Source organism: Pelophylax lessonae (assembly GCF_965119305.1).
Source record: "Pelophylax lessonae genome assembly, chromosome: 8".
NCBI classification, from domain to species: domain Eukaryota; kingdom Metazoa; phylum Chordata; class Amphibia; order Anura; family Ranidae; genus Pelophylax; species Pelophylax lessonae.
In genome coordinates, this window is record NC_138775.1 from 248,585,470 (window position 1) to 248,605,735 (window position 20,266).

Here is a 20,266-nt window from a genome sequence, read left to right on the forward strand (position 1 = left end):
CATCCTGCTTCATCTTTACTAATGAATTTCAGGTTTGGCTATATTATACATAAGTACATCCAGCTTGGACCAATGTAACTATCTACGCTTTATACCATACTTGGCCGATTCCCCTGTGATGAGCTGGCTTGATGCATTGTGAGCACAGGAGGTCAGCATGGGTGCCATTAAGAGAATTCTTTGCATTTTCAGAATTCTTTGATTGGAGGAGGCAGATAGCATGACGTCACTGCCCCACCAAGTAGTAGACCTTCTGTGTTTAGTAAGCAGGAGTGCAGCCACTCTGCGTGGGACCCACAAGCAAGTTGAGATCATTGGAGTTGCAGTGTCTACTTCGCTGGTTTCCAGCTTCCTCTGGGATCAGCCAAGTATAGTGTATGTGTATATATATATATATATATATATATATATATATATATATGTACAGTACATTGGTCCAATAGCCATATCTGTAATTGTTCTTTAAAGTGTAAGTTCACCTTTACAAAAAATTTGTAAGATGACCTTACACTGGACCCCCCTCCCCACCCTGTCCCACTGTACCAGAGTCCCGCGTTCCCCTGCTGGCAGACACCGGGACATTACTTCACCTGTTCAGGGATTTGAGATTTCTTAACCCATTATCTGTACCTTTCAGTGTACATAAAACAGGCATTCTAGTTGGTCAGCACAGTCACATGGATGCCGCTGGCGAGTCAGGGCAAGCATAGTCCATAGTTGGGTTATGTTGATAAAAGCCTATGACAGCCCTTTAGTTCCATTAACCTTACTACATCAGACGATTATGGCGGCAGAGGTGGGGAGCATGGCTGGAGTTGGATTTCACCTGAAAGGAGAGGCATCAACACAAGGAACACATCCTATTTACTGTAAGTTATGTGCCTTGTACTGATTTTCCTGTTTTTTAATTTGGCTGCACGTAAGCTTTGATTAATGCCCACCTAGAACAGCCTTTCTCATCCTTTTCAACACAGAGGAACCCTGTTAACAATGACAATATCTACAGCTCATAATACATACAGTGTTATAGTAAGTGAGAAGAATGGTCCTTACACTTGTGGTCATTGGGAAGAATTACCCCTTAAAGAAAGCTAAAAGGATCAGTGGGAACTTGTTTGAGAGGCAGAAATTTCTCATTGCTCAATAAACCCCTAGCAAGCTCTAAAGCAACCCTAGAGTTCTATGGAACTCTAATTGAGAACCCTGACCTAGGACTGCATATCCATCTAAAACTACCCCTGTTCATAAGGTGACAACGCTGCTGTGTTATTTCACTGCTGAAGAAACAGCGTTGTTTCTCTGTTAAAGAAAATGGAAAAATAATGACTGTACTGGCATGATCAACGGGTAACAAAACTATGTTATAGAGGAGACTAAAAAACAACTTGCATCCGACCGAACCATTTTTGGCCATAGTTTCACTTTAACTGCTGTGGGTGAAATTCTTTGCTGTTTTTCAGATTTAAATTGTTGCTGCCCTTGTTTTAACCAAGACCAAATGACAATGGGAAAGTTACAATTTGAGAGTGTTTTTTCTGCAGACGATATAGACTAACAAAGCTCTCGCTTCTGAAATGTATTTATTGTATTTATTTTATAAAGTCGACAGTTTCTGCAGCCAAATGCATAGAACCGTCACATCAATCCTTGCCCTTAAAGAGATCAGAATGTAATGTCCCTGGCACACCTCCACACATATATTCGGACCAAGACATTAGTGCAGCGAAACATCTACTTAGGTGCTGATCTATTGAATTATCGACCCAAGAAACGAAATTTTTTTCCTGTAGAAATCAATCAGATTTAACCTTTAGGACAGGTTTGAATTTATATAAGATGAATGTGGGGAAGGAACTATTCTTTTTAGCAATGACACTTCGGTACGTCAGGTCCTTTGCAACCTTGACAAGAAAGGCACCTTTTTTGTAAAAAACAAAAACAAAAAAAAAAACACTTTTTAGAATGTATTCTGCAATTTCCAAATGTTCCGATGAAATCAGAAATAAGATGTTTCTTATTACTGCTGGCATGTCTTTGTTGCTGTTTTTTGCTTTTTATTTGACTGCATGAGTAATATATATCCTCTGACAGTTGTGTAGTTTGTGTAATCTCTTTGATGGGTACACATCTGCTACTTGTCGTGCTATTGAATGCTTAGCTTTGTACCCAATTGTATGCAGTTGTATATATCTTGCTACGTGTTTGCTCTTTGGCAATGTGCCGCCAAGCATGTTGCATGAGTTATGTATGGAGAACACTTGTCTCAGATATATATATATATATATATATATATATATATATATATATATATATACCCCCCAAAAATGTCTTTGCATTTCTGTTTTCAACAATCTTCCTTGTATGAAATGAAAACTTTTATATGATAAAATGTTATCTAGGGAAGACTTTGAGATTGACTAAAATGCTTTGCTGTAATGGAAGGATTAATAACCTTCATCTGTGTCTGCGGATCCCTTAAGAACCAGATGTTAAAACCCATGTTACAACGGTGGAATGAATGCATACATGCAAGGGCCAGTAATCATTCAACTGGATTCCTTTCTTCCCCCCCACATTCAGTGTTCACTCAGAGGCCCAAGTATGGCCTATTAATCTGCAGGTTAAATCTGAAATTATCATAGAGCAGAATACATCCTTTCTACACAGGTATTGAAGAATAAAAATCAAGATTAGACCTGAACTCTGTCCAGATAATGTATTGAAAATATACAAGAGTTGGAAGGATTAGAAGTATATCTGCATTAAAGTGAACCTGTGCTCAGATCATGCGCACTAACGTATTTACGGATTCTGAACAGGCGGTAAAAGAAAAAAAGGCATCATTCTTCCATGTATCAATAAGCATTGTAGAGAAATGTATTTTCATAGTTCACAACACTGACAGTTGTTAGAAACGAACTGAAACCTACTTCAGTCTTTCTTGTGATCTTTGAGGATCTTAGAGAATGAATATCTTCATGAAAAGCAGCATGAATGGTTAAGGATGACATGCTTTAAAGCTCTTTTTTAAGAGTATGTAAATAGTTTATTATTTATATATATTTTGGCATAGGTTAGGTGCTCTACAGAAGTCTCAAGTAAAGTCCATAGTAGAACTCTTAGAATCATGAAATGGTACGCATTTAAAATACTTGTTCTGCGAGCCAGGAGCCTGACATTGCTAGTTTTTGGCACCAGTCTTCCATGTGGGGGGCATAAAGTGTACTAAAATTTCCTCAACAGGACAAAGACTGCAAAAAAAAAAAAAAAAAAAACCTTAAAGTTCTTTTTTTTTTTTTTTTTAATCCATAAAAAAATCTTAAAGTTCTAACAATTCCTTTTTTCAGCTGAAAATACGTTTTGGCTCTCGATACATTATCATCTCCTTGTATGAACCTAAAGTGATTGTTTCCTCCTGTATTGAACTGTATTGTAACTGTACTGTATGCCCTCATGTTGTAAAGCTCTGCTCTGTTAAAATATAGTTTGTGCTATACATGTAGCACTACTCCCATGGGAGCTGCTGTATGTGGGTTCCCCTGGGCTACCATTAGCAACAGTAGACAATTATGACATGTTTCCTAGTGTTTTCACCTCAGACAAGGACCACTCCAGTTTCTTTGGTTTTTATGTTTTATTAGGAACTTGGATAGGAGAAGGGATGAGTGGGATACTCCAATTAAACTGAACTATGCACAATATGCTGGGGCGATATAGAAAATGCTAATTGACGCTGGTTGATGCTAACTGACTCTGGTTAACGCTGACTGACGATGGTTAACGCTGTTTGAGCTAGTCACAGCTAGGCCGCCTACTTTACTTTGCCTTTGACTGTGAAAGAGTCCTTTTAGCTTCCTAAGGCACTCCTTTCCTGAGATAACTGTCCTTTATAGAAGACTGCACTGCTGAGCAATTTCAGGGCCCTTTCTGGTGCCTCCTTCACCCTATAATCTTCAGGGCTTAACAACTTGGCACCCCCTTTATTGTATCACTCTGGGCTAGCTGACTTCTGGATCCCCTTGATCCCTCTGGAGTGGTCCCCTCTCTTAGGCAGACCCCTGGGCAGATGCTTGAGTACTCACGATACTGCTTTTCCAGAAGTATTCTGCCCAGCAGCTCCACTTGGTCAGCACACACTGGATCCTTCTGCAGCACAGCTCAACCCCTGGTCCCTAGGCTGACTGCCTGGACCACCTTCCTCAGCAACAGGAGGAGAGACAGCCGTCACCCTCCTCCTGAGACCTGGCTTCCAGGCCAAAGACCCCCTGTCACATGCTCCCTCCGTTTTTTTCCCAATCCCAGGATGCATTGCAGCAATGCCCATCCACTGGGACAGTCAGAAACCCTGGTGTGCTATTGGCTAGGTTTCCTCCACTGTCCAACAATGTCCCTCATTGGATACAGTGGGGAGACTCCCCAGACTCAACAGGTCACACCTGGAAGCATGTGACAGGCTAACTAACAGATCAGACCCTACTGATAAGCAGAACAGGGTCACATATATGCTTTGCCTAGCACCTACCTAGGAGGGCGCTACATAACAAAATCCTTTATAACAATAATAATAATTGTAGAGGCTTGGTTCTTTTAAATTAGAATAACAAACATGTTTATACTTACCTGCTCTGGGCAATGGTATGTAGAGGCTAGATATTTTTTACCTTAATGCATTCCCTGCTTCCTATGGTGGCACTCTCTTCTGGGGTCCCCTGATAGGAAGCTCAGGTCCTCCTCTTTTCAATGTGTCACCATAGGAGGCAGGGGATGCATTAAGTTTAAAAATAAGGTTAATAAGATCTAAGCACTGAAGCCCCCGTCATCTCTAACACCGTGCCTAACCCCTTTAGTTAGCCTAATTCCATCCTAGCTTATAAAGTAATGGCTAGAACTAATGCCTATTTTGCCAAAGTCTCACTATATCCTATGCTGGAATCCTCTACTCCAGGAGCAAGCAGTCCCACTCTTTAACCATGTAGTACTGAGATCCCTGTGGTAGAAGACTCTGATCCAATACACTAAAGCTGCCCTTAGACCCACAGGGCTGGATGTAGCAGGAACGATACAGGCTCCCAGTTTAGGTAGGAAGAGGTTGTGTTGAGGGGGTTTGGATTTTGGGTCCATAACTGAAAAGGTACATTTGGTACTGCTACCAAGCTTTACCATATAACAGCACAGAACATTAAAGGCCATTATGAAGAAAGTTAAATATGACTCTAATATTCCTGTAATATTTAGATACAGTATTATAGAATGTTCAGTGAGTTATATGTATCTTGCACCTGCTTTCCATTGTAGCAAGGGGGGGGGGGGGGTCATTCTGTAACAATAAACATTCTTTCTCACGCATCACAGTCAAGAGCTGGATAAGATAGACCCACAAGCCGTGCTAACAATGCAGTACAGACTCGTCACTAGATAACAACATTATCAGCCTGTGAGCAAATAGCTCTGACAGCTAGGCCTGCAGCTCTGAGAGTGGCGCTTTGTTGGCTGTCACCAGCTGTCCTAGAAATGGCACAGTATCGGCCCACAGAATGTGCCTGTCATAGAGGTGTGTAGAAAAAGAGGCAGAAAAGGATGGGGAACGTCAGGTAGGAAGAAGAGTCTCTGTACAAGAGTATGACATAGGGTGAGATAGCAAAACAATTGAGGCTGATGATTAAAGAAGACCTTAACTGTAGAGAATGTGTCCAAAAAAGGAAGGCAGAAAACAAAGAACTAGTACTAGTATTGCCTGTAGGCACCCTGCAGATGACCTATTCTGCAAGACTGACCTGCTATGCCTTATTCTGCCTTGTGGCTCTGTGTGGAGGGTCCATGTTGGTAGAGGCTCGACTTTGCGACTTCATGTCAGAGATGCCCTCCCTTCCTGATTACTTAAAGGACTGATGGGGGAATATTCGGGAAGCAGCAGGAGAAAACACAGATTCATAAAATAAATGAATCAGAGGCAGGAAGATCTTTGCTATGCAGGTCCTCAGGTACAGCTTTCACTCCAGCAAGCAGCAATGTAGTAAAATCATAGAATCTTACTCCATATCTCATGAGACTAACAGTTACGGGCAGCAGTGCCTCTCACTCTGCAGATTGTAAGCTCTAACGAGCAGGGCCCTCTGATTCCTACTGTATTACAGTTTATTGTATTTGTACTGTCTACCCTCAAGTTGTAAAGCGATGCATAAACTGTCGGCGCTATATAAAGCCTGTATAATAAGAATATACAGCTATGAGGATGTAGGCACAGCTATTTTTGCAGAGGAATAAAAGACAAAAAGTAGCCTTTTTTACAGCACCGCTTAGGGACAATTAACAACTGTAGATGTTTATCATAACAGACCACTGGACCGGCTGCAGGATTGCCAGAGGTAAGTACAGTGGGGACCAGGTGGTTGGGGGGTGTATGCTGTTAGTTCACCTTTACATTGTTTTTGTAAAGGTGAACTAAACCTTTTAAGAGTAGCCAAACTCATTATTTTTATTTTGAATATAATAGAAAATGGTTGGACTCTGGATCAGGCTCTTATTACTGTGTGTTCCTGCTGGGGCGGTTCAGTCCATGTGACAGGAGTGATGAGCATTGTAGTAAAGAAAAATAAAGACAAAGCAATTTTTCCTTTTCCTTTGCCTTTTCGGTGCATGGATTACCATAATTAACTCTTAAAGTAGAAGTCCACCCTAACACAAAAATCCCTGCATCTATAGATCTCCACGATCTAACACTAACCTATTTAGCCCTGTAAAGAAAAAATCAGTATACATACCTTTTTTGAAACCAATCTGACCATTCTGAGCTTGCAGCCGTGGCTTCGCTGTGGAGATGGGTGCAGAGGACACAACCGACAACGGAAGCCCCATAGTAAGTCAATAGGTGACGTCACTCCCCATTCATTTTACAGTCGTTGTCGGCTGTGTCCTCTACAGAGCTTCTGCCGCTGGAGACCGGATCGGATCTGCTTCAAAAAAAGGTATGTGTACTGATTTCTTCTTTACATGGCTAGATAGGTTAGTGTTAGATCGTAGGGGTCTATAGATGCAAAGATTTTAGTTTTAGGGTGTACTTACACTTTCAGTGTTAGGATGAGGATAAATGCTAGGTATAGCTGATAGAGATGCTGACTGGAAATTCCAGGAGTACAATGAGCCTAGAGTGACACCCTTGGATTTTGCAGTAGAGGACATGTAGAGCCACTCACCTTGAGCCATATAAATATTTGCAAATTTTTAAAAATAAAAAATGAAAAAAATCCCATGTACATAAGTATTCAAAGCCTTTGCTCAATACTTTTTTGAAGCACCTTTGGCACCAATTACAGCCTCAAGCCTTTTTGAGTATGATGCTACAAGCTTGGCACACTTATTTTTGGGCTGGTTCTCCCATTCTTTGTTGCAGGACGTCTCAAGCTCCATCAGGTTAGATGGGGAGCACCGGTGCACAGCCATTTTCAGATCTCCCCAGAGATGTTCAATCGGGTTTAAGTCTGGGCTCTGGCAGGGCCACTCAAAGACACTCACAGAGTTGTCCCAAAGCCACTCATTTATTACCTTGGCTGTGTGCTTGGGGTCGTTGTCTATGTACATTGCTGCATTAATCTTTCCCTCACTCCTGACTAGTATCCCAGTTCTTGCTGCAGAAAAATATCCCCACAGCATGATGCTGCCACCACCATGCTTCATTAAAGGGATGGTAATGACCAGGTGTTGAGCAGTGTCGTGTTTCCTCTAGACATGCGCTTGCCATGCAGGCCAAAGAGTTCAATCTTTGTTTCATCAGACTAGAGAATTTTGTTTCTCATGGTCTGAGAGTCCTTCAGGTGTTTTTTGGCAAACTCCAGATGGGCTGTCATGTGCCTTTTACTCAGGAGTGGCTTCCATCTGGCCACTCTACCATACAGGCCTGATTGGTGAAGTGCTGCAGAGATGGTTGTTCTTCTGGTAGGTTCTCCTTTCTCCACAGAGGAATGCTGGAGCTCTGTCAGAGTGACCATTGGGTTCTTGGTCACCTCCCTGACTAAGGCCCTTCTCCCCTAAATTATCAGTGTTGCCAGACGGCCTGCTCTAGGAAGAGTCCTGGTGGTTCCAAACTTCTTCCAATTACAGGTCATGGAGGTCACTGTGCTCATTGAGACATTCAATGCTGCAGAAATTTTCCTGTACCCTTCCCCAGATCTGAGCCTCAATACTATCCTGTCTCGGAGGTCTACAGACAATTTCTTGGACTTCATGGCTTGGTTTGTGCTCTGACATACAGTAATAACTGTGGTACCTTATATAGACAGATTTGTGCCTTTCCAAATCATGTCAAGTCAACTGAATTTACAAGATGGACTCCAAGTTTTAGAAACATCTCAAGGATGATCAGTGAAAACAGGATGCACCGAAGCTCAATTTTGAGTGTCATTGCAAAGGCTTTGAATACTTATGTACATTGGATTTTATTCATGTTTTATTTTTTAATACATTTGCAAAGACTTCAAACAAGCTTCTTTCACATTGTCATTATGAGGTATTGTTTGTAGAATTTTGAGGAAAATATTGAACTTAATCCATTTTGGAATAAAGCCGTGAATGCTTTCAGGATGCACTGTAAATTATATTTGGGGCATATGCTCTTGAAGTGCACTACTGTTTTAATGGCAAAGGTTATGCATAAAATGTGTTTTATATATATATATATATATATATATATATATATATATATATATATATATATATATATATATATATATATATACTGTATGTATATATCTATATAGCGTCTCCGATTTTTTGTTTTTTCCTGTAAAACATAAAATTTAAATTGTATATCATTTTTTATTCATGCTAGGAGTGCTTATCCTTGGAGCTCAGACACAAAGCAATTATATTTGTATTATTATGCTTTTTTCTGTATTAAGTAGGTGCATATTCTCCAATAATCTGACATCAGTATTAGGGTTACTAGCTCAAGGATAACTGCTAGTCTGTTTGTACAGCAGAAATATAGCCTTTGTCAAATAAATCATACAAATCCAGAGGATGAAAACATCATTTACATAAATATTGTAGCTCACAGAACACTTGTTGTCCCGATGGCTTTTCTTTTTTTTTTTTTCTTTTTTATTTAACTAGCATTGTTCATCAGTGCTGTCTGTCAGGGTTAGGTCTCATATTCAGGCAGCATTGTTATGTTGGGACTTTTGTCTAAAGACTAGAAAAATTCATGGGTTTTATCCCAACAGTTCCCAGGGGTTCCTCCTTTGGGTCTTAAAATGGCTAAAACTGTAATCATATTTTTTTCATTTGGGAAAGTATTGGAAATGGTTACAAAACCCTGTTAGTTTATTTTATTTTTTTCTGTGTTGTTTGGGGAGATTTACCTTAATTTTGCCCCCTGAAGGCACAACAGGTAATCCCTACAAAATGAAGGGAATTTTCTTCTTAGACAGACATTATCGGAACAAATGTCCTTATTGGAAAGGTCACCCTTAGAAATAAAATGTTAGATACTTCAACACTTTCTGTCTTCGTAACAATGGAATAGATCAGTCATGGTGAACCTTGGCACCCCAGATATTTTGGAATTACATTTTCAATGAAATTCAACTAATCTGCAGAGTGCATGAGCATCATGGGAAATGTAGTTCCAAAACATCTGGGGTGCCAAGGTTCGTCATCACTGGTATAGATCATCAAAAAACTCAGCAGCACGGCAGAATCTTCTGAATATATCTCATAGCTGAGCCACGATTAAGGCTAGTATGGCTGAAACTCACTAGCAGTTCTGTTATGTTGGTTTTTAACCACTTAAGCCCCGGAAGATTTTACCCCCATTCCGACCAGGGGGTATTTTGCGATTCGGCACTGCGTGACTTTAACGGACAATTGCGCGGTCGTGCGACGTTGTACCTAAACAAATTTGGCGTTCTTTTTTTCCCACAAACAGAGCTTTCTTTTGGTGGTATTTGATCACCTGTGCGATTTTGTGATCACGCGCTATAAACAAAAAAAGAGCGACAATTTTGCAAAAATAGCAATATTTTTCACATTTATTTATATGAAATTTCTCCAAAAAAAAATGTAAAAATCAAAATTTTTTAACATTTTCGGCCAATTTTTTTCTGCTACCTATGTTTGGTAAAAAAAATCGCATAAAGTGTATTTTGATTGGTTTGCGCAAAAGTTATTGCGTTTACTAACAAAGGGAAAGATTTTTGTCATTTTTGTTGTTTTTTTTTTTAACGCGTAATGGCGGCGATCTGCGATTTTTTTTGCGGTACTGCAACATTGGGGCGGACAGATCAGACCCTTGACTGACATTTGTGACACTTTTGGGGTTACCAGTGACATTTCTACAGTAATCAGTGCTATATATAGACAGACAGATTGTTGTGCGGGGCTGGGGATGACCCAGCGGTCATGGTGCATGTGGGCACTAATGACAAAGTTAAAGGTAGGTGGAGGATCCTTAAGAACGATTTCAGGGACTTAGGTAATAGATTGAGGAAAAGGACCTCCAAGGTGGTTTTCTCTGAAATACTGCCTGTACCTCGAGCCACACAGGAGAGGCAGAAGGAGATTAGGGAACTTAACAAGTGGCTGAGGAATTGGTGTAGGAAGGAGGGGTTTGGGTTCCTGGAGAACTGGGCTGACTTCTCAGTCGGCTACCGGCTCTTTAGTAAGGATGGGCTGCACCTTAATGGGGACGGTACAGCTCTTTTGGGGAGAAAGATGGCCACCAAGTTGGAGGGGCTTTTAAACTAGGAGACGGGGGGGAGGGCTCAGAAGTAGAGTCAGTCAGGAGGAAGCAGAGGACTGAAGGCAGCTGTAGTGTCAGCAGCGACAGTAGGTCCACAAGGTCAATTGGCGGGTCTGTGCGGGAGAACCTCAGACCAAACAGGAATAAACATAACCGCCAATTGCGCTTAACTTCCTTAAAACTAAGAGGAGTATATGCTAATGCCAGGAGCCTAGCTAATAAAATGGATGAGTTGGAAATGTTAGTACATGAGGAGGACATAGACCTTGTGGGAATAACAGAGACTTGGTTCGACCCCTCACATGACTGGCTGGCCAATATCCAAGGGTATTCGGTGTACCGGAAGGACAGGGTAGGAAAAAGAGGGGGAGGGGTATGTCTCTATGTCAAGAACAATATAAAGGTGACAGAAAGGAGTGACATTACGGATGGGATGAGCATGGATTTAGAATCTGTGTGGGTTGAACTCCATAGGGAAGGAGAAAAGGGGAAAGTAATTGTGGGGGTTTGCTATAGGCCACCTAACCAAGGGGAGGAGGTAGAGCTGGAATTTTTAGCACTAATGGGTAAAGTGGCAAAATTGGGATCAGTCATCGTATTGGGGGACTTCAATTACCCCGACATTGACTGGGAAGAGGGGACTGCACACTCACAGAAGGCCCGCCTATTCACGGAAACCTTACTGGATAATTACATGTCACAGTTGGTGGATTCCCCCACCAGAGAAAACGCAGTCCTGGATCTATTGCTCACTAATGACCCAGACATAATCTCGGAGGTAGGAGTCCAGGACAACCTGGGCTCTAGCGATCACAGGATGATCACATTTAGTGTAAATAACAACATAACAAGACAAGTGGGGAACATAAGAACCCTAAACTTCAGAAGGGCAAACTTTCCAAAATTGTACTCAATGATGGAAAAGGTAAACTGGGACCAAACCCTGGGATCCCTGACCACAGAGGAAAAATGGGAATGCTTTAGGAACATATTAGGCAAAGGCATCTTGCAGTGCATTCCTATGGGAAATAAATTTAGAAGAGACAAAGCCAAACCTGGCTGGCTAAACTGTAGCGTCATAAAACTTATTAGGGGGAAAAAATTGGCCTTCAAGAAGTATAAATCAGAGGGCACAGTATCGGCTTTCGAGCAATACAAGGAGGCAAATAAGAAAAGTAAACAAGAAATCAAGATGGCTAAAATCAACTTTGAGAGACAAATAGCGGAGGATAGTAAAAAAAACCCAAAGAAATTCTTTAAATATATCAACAGCAAAAAAACTAAGGCAGAGCATATTGCACACATAATTAACAATGATGGGGGGATGGTTACAGAGGACACTGAAAAAGCAACCGTGCTAAATGCTTTTTTCTCGTCAGTCTTTACACAGGAAAAGGAGGGGTACACTGACCATGACTGTATGGTTAGTAGTAATAAACAGGACTTGCCACCATGGCTAACAGAGGATGAAATCAGGGAAAGGCTGGATAAACTTAACACAAACAAATCGCCAGGACCGGATGGCATACATCCGAGAGTACTCAAGGAACTCAGTAAAGTTATATCGAGACCACTGTTCCTGATCTTTGCTGACAGTATTAGGACAGGAGATGTACCAGGGGATTGGAAGAAAGCTAACGTGATTCCAATATTCAAAAAGGGCCAGAGGCATATCCCGGGAAATTATAGGCCTGTCAGTTTGACATCAGTAGTATGTAAACTTCTGGAGGGGATGATAAGGGACTATATTGTAGAGTTTGCTAAGGACAACAACATCATCAGCAGTAATCAGCACGGGTTTACAAATGGGCGTTCTTGTCAAACCAATCTCCTTACATTCTACGAGGAGGTGAGCTGTGAGCTAGATAGGGGGAGACCAGTGGATGTGGTGTACTTGGATTTCGCTAAGGCGTTTGATACAGTTCCCCACAAGCGCTTAATTTATAAAATAAGGTCTGCAGGTATCGATAGCAGGGTTTGCTCTTGGATACGGAACTGGCTAAAAAGGCGGGTCCAAAGGGTAGTAATAAACAGCGCATACTCAGACTGGTCTGAGGTGGTAAGCGGGGTCCCCCAAGGCTCAGTCCTGGGACCAACCTTGTTCAATTTATTCATAAACAACATTGAGGTCGGGATCAGTAGTTCGATATCAGTTTTTGCAGATGACACAAAATTGGGCAGGGCAATAACTTCACAACATGAAGCAGATATCCTGCAGAATGACCTGGACAAAATAACAGAGTGGGCAACGACATGGCAAATGAGGTTTAACGTGGAGAAGTGTAAGGTTTTGCACTTGGGGACTAAAAACATAAAATCACAATACACGTTAGGAGGGGAGCCCTTGGGGGAATCAAAAATGGAGAAGGATCTGGGAGTATTGGTTGATGATAGATTAGGAAACAGCATGCAATGTCAAGCGGCAGCTTCCAAAGCCAACAGAATATTAGCATGCATAAAGAAAGGGATGCATTCCAGAGATAAGACTATAATCCTTCCACTTTATAAAACTCTGGTCCGACCGCATCTGGAGTATTCCGTCCAGTTCTGGTCGCCAGTCCTCAGGAGGGATGTGTTGGAGCTGGAGAGAGTCCAGAGAAGGGCAACTAAACTAATTAGGGGATTGGAGGACCTTGACTATGAAGAGCGTCTACAATCGCTCGATTTATTCTCCCTGGAGAAGAGACGTCTGAGGGGGGACATGATAGCAATTTATAAATATCTTAATGGGGATCCCAGCTTAGAAAAAAAGCTGTTCATTCGAAGGGATTGCATGAGGACTCGAGGGCATACAATGCGATTAGAGGAGAAGCGTTTTAACCTCAGGCAACGCGGGGGGTTCTTTACTGTTAGGGCAACAAGATTGTGGAATTCTCTACCACAAGAGGTGGTTTCTGCGGGTAGTATGGTGGCTTTCAAAAGACTCTTAGACTTACATCTCAAGGATCAGAACATTCAGGGGTATGGGAGATGATTACAGCCACACATGCCTACACAGGTTGAACTGGATGGACTATTGTCTTTATTCAACCTCACCTACTATGTAACTATGTAACTATGTAATATATGCACTGTTACTGTAAAAATACACTGGTAGTGAAGGGGTTAACTTTATTTGGGAGGGAGGGGCTGTGTGTATCCCTAGGGGCGTGCTTTCTACTGTGATTGGCTGTGGCTTGAGCTGTAAGGACACTGATCAACGGATCTACATACTAGATCCGTGTGATCAGTGTCTTTACAGCGAGGAGAATGACAGGTGGCTTGTTTACACAAGCTGCCTGACATTCTCCCTCTCCCCCGCCGATCGCCGAGTGACCGGTGGACATCGGGTCCGCTGGTCACAAGCGTGGGGGGGTCCGTGACCACACGGGAGCTGGAGCGCGCCTCCGGCGGCGCGCGCTCGCTCCCTAGACCCTCACAAGCTAGTGACATAGCCCTACGTCACTTTGCCTGTGAGGGGCTGACTGCCGACGTAGATCGGCGTTAGGCAGTCGGCAAGTGGTTAACTTGATGTGCCAATAAATTATGATATCTTGCCGTGGTGCCAATGCTTTTTGATGAATTATGTTATTGGATAGCCAACAGGGTGGAAAAGACTGAGCACTGACATCCCTCACCTATGGAATTGGGCAAAGAGGTTGAGCGTGGCTTATTTGGATATTTAGTCCTTATTTTGATGTAAGTAATGGTCACTAGAGCGGCACAGTGGTGTAGTGGTTAGCACTTTCACCTAGCAGCAAGAGAGTTGCTGGTTCGAATCCCAACCACGACTCTACCTGCCTGGAGTTTGGATGTTCTCCCTGTGCCTGCATGGGTTTCCTCCCACACTCCAAAGACATGCTGGTAGGTTAATTGGATCATGTATAAAAAAAAAAAAAAATTGGCCCTACTGTGTATGTATGTGAGTTAGGGACCTTAGATTGTAAGCTCCTTGAGGGCAGGGACTGATGTGAATGTACAATGTATATGTAAAGCGCTGCATAAATTGACAGCGCTATATAAGTACCTGAAATAAATAAATAAAATAAATAAATAAATAAATAGAGCAAACAGAGAAAGGGAATCCAACTAATGTGAACATATATACTGTACAGTATATGACAGGGGTTATAATCCTTCTATATTCTGTCCTAACCCCTACAAAAAGTGTGCCTATATACTTTAAGGCCACCCCTAGAGCTGCAGAAGCTAAGCAGAGGAAGGAACATAGTCAATGCCTGTGTAGTAAGGGAAATGTTCACATTAGCAGTTTTGGAATAGGTCAGGAACGTTAAAAGAATGTAAAGCAGGGAAGGTGCTTTTGGGAAGTTTTCCTTTTCGACCAATATTTTATTAATTTAATGGGGGTATTAACCACATGGCAGAGAGTGTAAGTTGGTGCATGCAACATTAGCATATCCTGCCAAGTTAAATTGCAATGATATTAATACCCATGCATTGGAATAGCTTAAGGATGTTTCTTTCGAAGCTAGACATTTACAGGTTGTGGAGCTTCCTTGCCCATTGTTAATAAGAAGTCACGAGGAAATGCATATTTCTTAACCCTCTGAGATGAGAAAAATAGACACCTTTTAACACAAAAGTATGCAGGTAAAGGAGATGCTATGCCATGATCCCTGTTATACCAGCCATGGAGAAATAATACACTGAAAATAATTTGTTAAAGCCATAACTGTTTTTTTAACTGCTAAATTTATTTTTACTAAGAGGTTGGCTGAAAGGTATAGTGTAGATTTGATATTCATATAATACATTTTTTGTAGACGCATACATGAGACAAAAAAGAGGGATACGTAAGGAAAGAGGGTCAAGAGAGTCTTTTTTTCCATACTGCATGGTCGGAGTCTGGCCAATTATTGTACAACTGATGATCTGATTGTGCAAAATAGCAGTTACCGTGCTGTTTAAAATGCTGGTAATGGGATTTGTGTTATTTATTTTTCCAGCGATTATTTGTATTTCTCTAGTTTTCTTCTGAAAAAAGCTGCTGTGACCTATTACCACCTTATAGGGGCAAAATGTATCCATGTTGGGGATGGGTGAATGGATGGCGAATTCAAATGCTAAGCCAATGCCCAGTCAAGCACTAAATTTATTTACTGATATTCGGCTTATATGATTATATTGCTTCTCAAAACATTATAGTGATAAATTTCTTGTTCTTTTTTCTTTCAGTACAACCATAATGCCTTCTAATACAAGGGACATCAACGGAGAAGAGACCGCGGATTCCTTGTTGTGGCGTCAGGATGGACTGGATGACATGTATGTGGAGATATCAAGTGTGCAAAGCTGTGCAGTCCCAAAATACATCTCCACACTTTCTGTTGCTTTATCTGTCACATTAACTCTATGTATCATCACAGTTATAAGGACTTTATCCTGACACCACCAGCTCCAGACCCAGCCACCACCTTCCTCTTTAGATAATCCTGCCTTTGACTGTTCCTGGATTGTTCAGCAAATGGATGATAATGGAACTCAATTTTTACAATTACTGAAAACTCTCATAGTATTGTGCATTTAAGAAGAGGAAACACAGTTGCTACTAATATCATACGCCCATCACTACAAAGTAAACCCTGCTACTTTGCATATTAACCAGTGTTCATGCCCCTGAAATGTATCCATCTGATGGAGACTAGTCACTGAGGTCTGAAGGATAAAACGGAATTGCCTTCATGTTCTGTTTACTTTTACATCAATCTGTTGCTCTGGGGTGGGGTTTCTGTTTCCTATTACAGCAATCAGTTGCTCATGGGTGGAGTTAAAAGTCATATGGTCCTAAAATTCTGACAGCAAACCAAACAGGTTCCAGGCACTTAGTATAGAGGCCTCTAATCACGAGGGTGAATGCAATTAAACTGCAATGTACAGGGTCAGTGTCTCTCTGCCGCCAGTCAGAAGCATGGGATTGGATGGTAATAGAATGCACAATGATGGATGACAGCGCACAGGATCTGACAAGCATGAACATGCATCCATCATTGTGCATCCTAAAATCCTGAGCCTAGCCACCCTTTGTCCTTCCCTTTAACTATTTCAGGTTCTATCAATTAATCAAGCGGCTATTTATTTTAGTTAGGAACATTGGAACAGCTTCTTCAATCTTGTGTGCATCTATAACAGTGTTGGGACATCTGGAGCTGTTCGAAGGCTGATGACTGAATTGTTTCTGCAGATATCACTGTCATGTACAACCAAGTTGAAGATAAATTGGGACTGAGATAGCCCTGTTACTATGGCACTCTCATAAGTAATTATTTATTTAAGGAAGGCTGCCTCAGATTGATTTTGGCCTCACATAGCATTTAAAATGTATGTCTGGGCAAAAAAAAAAAAATGCAGTGCATCTCTTTAATAAATGCACATTTGCCTATGTTTTGTCTCAGCAAGTACACAAAATTAACTGTTGATACTGCCAGAAACTCAGTGAGCTTCTAACTTCTTGTAGTAAACTGACAATGCACTGCCTTTGCTGCCTTAAAATCTAAAGCAATGTTATTGGCCCACCAAATTTTATTTTCAGAACATGTCATCCTGGGTTTGATTTAGTAGAGGCCAAAGAGACTGTACACTTTGCAAAGCGCAGTTGCACTCTGCAAGATCAGTTGCTTAATTTTCCTTGAACGTGATTGGGTAAGTGAAGCCTCACCTCATTTTCTAAGATCTGGAGCACCTGCACTTGCAGAATGCAACTGCACTTTACAAAGTGCAGTCTTTTTGCCTTTAGTAAATCGACCCCACTGATTTTATCTCCGCAAGAAAAGGAATCTGTAGTCCAAAAGTGGATAACTGGACAGACCTGGCTGCAAATCGTACAAGAAATGTTTTGTTAACTAAATTAGAAACTTGGGAGCTCATTGGGTTTCTGGCAGATTAATGGGTATTTTCCTATTTTTGCAGCATTTTCAGGACACAACATGGGGAAATGTGCATGTGCTTCTGATTTTTATATTTAATTTTTACTAGCCATACACTTTGGGACCCTATCGGTTCCCCTCTTATATTTGGAACTATTACACCAAAAGTGGAGCTCCAGGCTCCTTCAGAAAAAAATTAAAAGTCAGCAGCTGCAAATAATATAACTGCTGACTTTCAATGTTAGGACACTTACCTGTCTACTAATCCAGCGGTGTCTTCACCCGAACCACATTTTTTAATCGGTTCTTGGGTACTGCTGCCGTCATCTTGAGTAAGAGAAACTGGGAGTGCAGCCTTGCAACTGCTCAGTCGGTTCGCTACTGCACATGCGTCAAGCGTGCTGCGCTTTGTGAATGGCCCGGCAGCGGGGGAAGGAGGAGGGGGCCGAACTTCCAGATGAGTTTGCCTTGGCGAAATCGTTTGAAAGTGGAAGCTGGTACCTGTCAAAACCAGGTACCCTATCTACCTCCCCCATCGTAAGATGCCAAATGTGGCAGTGGAGGGGAGCAGGAGGCAAATAAGCAGACTGTAAAAGAAAGGCAGGCGCCACTCTAAGTGTAATATGACTCAAATTTTAATGGAAACAAAAGCACACTATATACTCACAAACGAGTAATAAAACCAGCAGTAAGTGAGAGCCATGAAGTTCATCCGGAGAATCCCGATTCTCCGGATGAACTTCATGGCTCTCACTTACTGCTGGTTTTATTACTCGTTTGTGAGTATATAGTGTGCTTTTGTTTCCATTAAAATTTGAGTCATATTACACTTAGAGTGGCGCCTGCCTTTCTTTTACAGTCCACTGCAAGTTTCTCTTCTTACTTGGGACAGAGCAGCCTTCAAGTGTTGTAAAGACTGGGGTTTTTTATGGACTTTGTTGGACTCCAATGTGCCACGCTAATATCATTTTCCACAATTCTGTTATATGATAGAAATTGATGGTATCCCTCCAGTTTCCTCTTGCGCCAGTACACCTCCATTGTTTGGCAAATAAGCAGAGCTTCCCCCTTTTGGGTGGAACTCCGCTTTAAGAATTTTTTGGCTAATTAGAGCATGGATATTGGAGATAGCAAATAAGTGTAATTATCTAGACTTCCCAAAAATCTGATAGAGGGCAAATGTTATAGTTTGCTGTTTGGAAGAAAAGAACTGCTGCTTTTGAAAAAAAAATTACACTCAGTGATTAAAAAAAATACATTTGTAAATGTTATTATCAGTATTTTTTAAGGAAATAGATGTTTTATATTTATTCTGGTTTAGGCATTGGATATCAAAGGCTCTATTAATCTCTGTCCAAGTGTGTTTCTCCCCTTTTGGGCCCTCGCACTTTAATGAAATGTCCATTAATATTAAAGCTGTCCATACACCGGTAGAGTTTTGGAATGTTCGTTTGATTTTCTAAAAGCTAATAGGATCAATGTGATGATCACTTTAGACCCCAATGGCGAGAAAACTCAAAAAAGGAGGATGGAAATTTTTTTTTCAACTTACAAAATTCTAACTGTAAATGTGACTGATCATTCATGAGAAATCATACTTGCTACATACATTACATATATTACATACATACATTGCAATGCGCAAGTGTTTTATCAAATCGAACAATAAATTCAAAACATTGCCATGGCAGTTTTTGGAGATTTCTTGTGATTTTCATAAGAAATTTCTCGAGTTCTTAATGTTGCTGTCTCATGCTGAAGAACCTTTTGTTCTGAATTTCTGTGTGAAGATCCAAACAAAATTTAAGTGGTTTATGGCCAGCTTTACTCCATTGATTTGGTAAAGACTCTGCACCATTGGAGCTAAGTGAACAGTATACCTATTGTCACTATTAAACAACTCAAGGTGGCAGCTTGACAGCTACTGAAATTAAAGTGATTTCAGTTCTCGGGGAAGTGTCCCTAAATTTTGTAAGTGAAAAATTGAATTTAAAAAGAATTTAAAAATATTGTTTATAAATTGTACAATTTTTCAAATGGTCTATATTGTGCACAACATTTAGAGACATTTCCCTAAAATTATATGGCTATTACATTTGCAAGTGCGCAGTCTATTTTCCATTAGCAAATTATCCCCAATGTGTCTCTTGAACAGAACTGGAAAAACAAGCTTTGTAATGACCCCTAATCTCATAGAGTAAAACTTTATTTGTTAGAGTGGGCCATAAAGAGGACAATTCTGCCCTTGATTCAATGCCCTGATGTGATACAGAGGTAAGTATGAGCTGTGTGGGGCTATACTAGGGGTACAAATTAGTGCTTTCCAATAACTTTTTAGGAAATCTTGGTGCAGCTGAACCGATGCATTTAAAATTTTTCAATGAGCATTGAACATTTCATTCAGTGAGCTTTAAGCATCTCCATACTAGTGCCTCTCACTCTTACTAAATTAAGCCTACCTACCTATTGGCCTTGATTGAAGAGACATTTGATGATAAGCATGGCTTGATATTTGAGACCCCTTATGCTACTAAGAGAATGGATAGGTTACTACACACTGGGGTTGATTTACTAAAACTTGAGAGTGCAAAATCTGGTGCAGCTGTACATAGTAGCCAATCAGCTTCTAACTCCAGCTTGTTTAATTAAGCTTTGACAATAAACTGGA

The 20,266-nt window shown here is 41.0% G+C and overlaps 1 protein-coding gene across 2 annotated transcripts in view; it reads left to right on the forward strand.

Annotated features, from left to right (window-relative positions):
* Positions 1-16,466, forward strand: part of TRABD2B (TraB domain containing 2B) — a 443,575-nt gene extending 427,109 nt beyond the window's left edge. For both annotated transcript variants that reach the window (XM_082266102.1, XM_082266103.1), the window contains one exon: positions 15,911-16,466. In XM_082266102.1, the coding sequence (XP_082122228.1) occupies positions 15,911-16,121 (211 nt within the window). In that variant the 3' untranslated portion in view covers positions 16,122-16,466. The remainder of the gene's footprint in view (positions 1-15,910) is intronic.
* Positions 16,467-20,266: the final 3,800 nt, after the last annotated feature.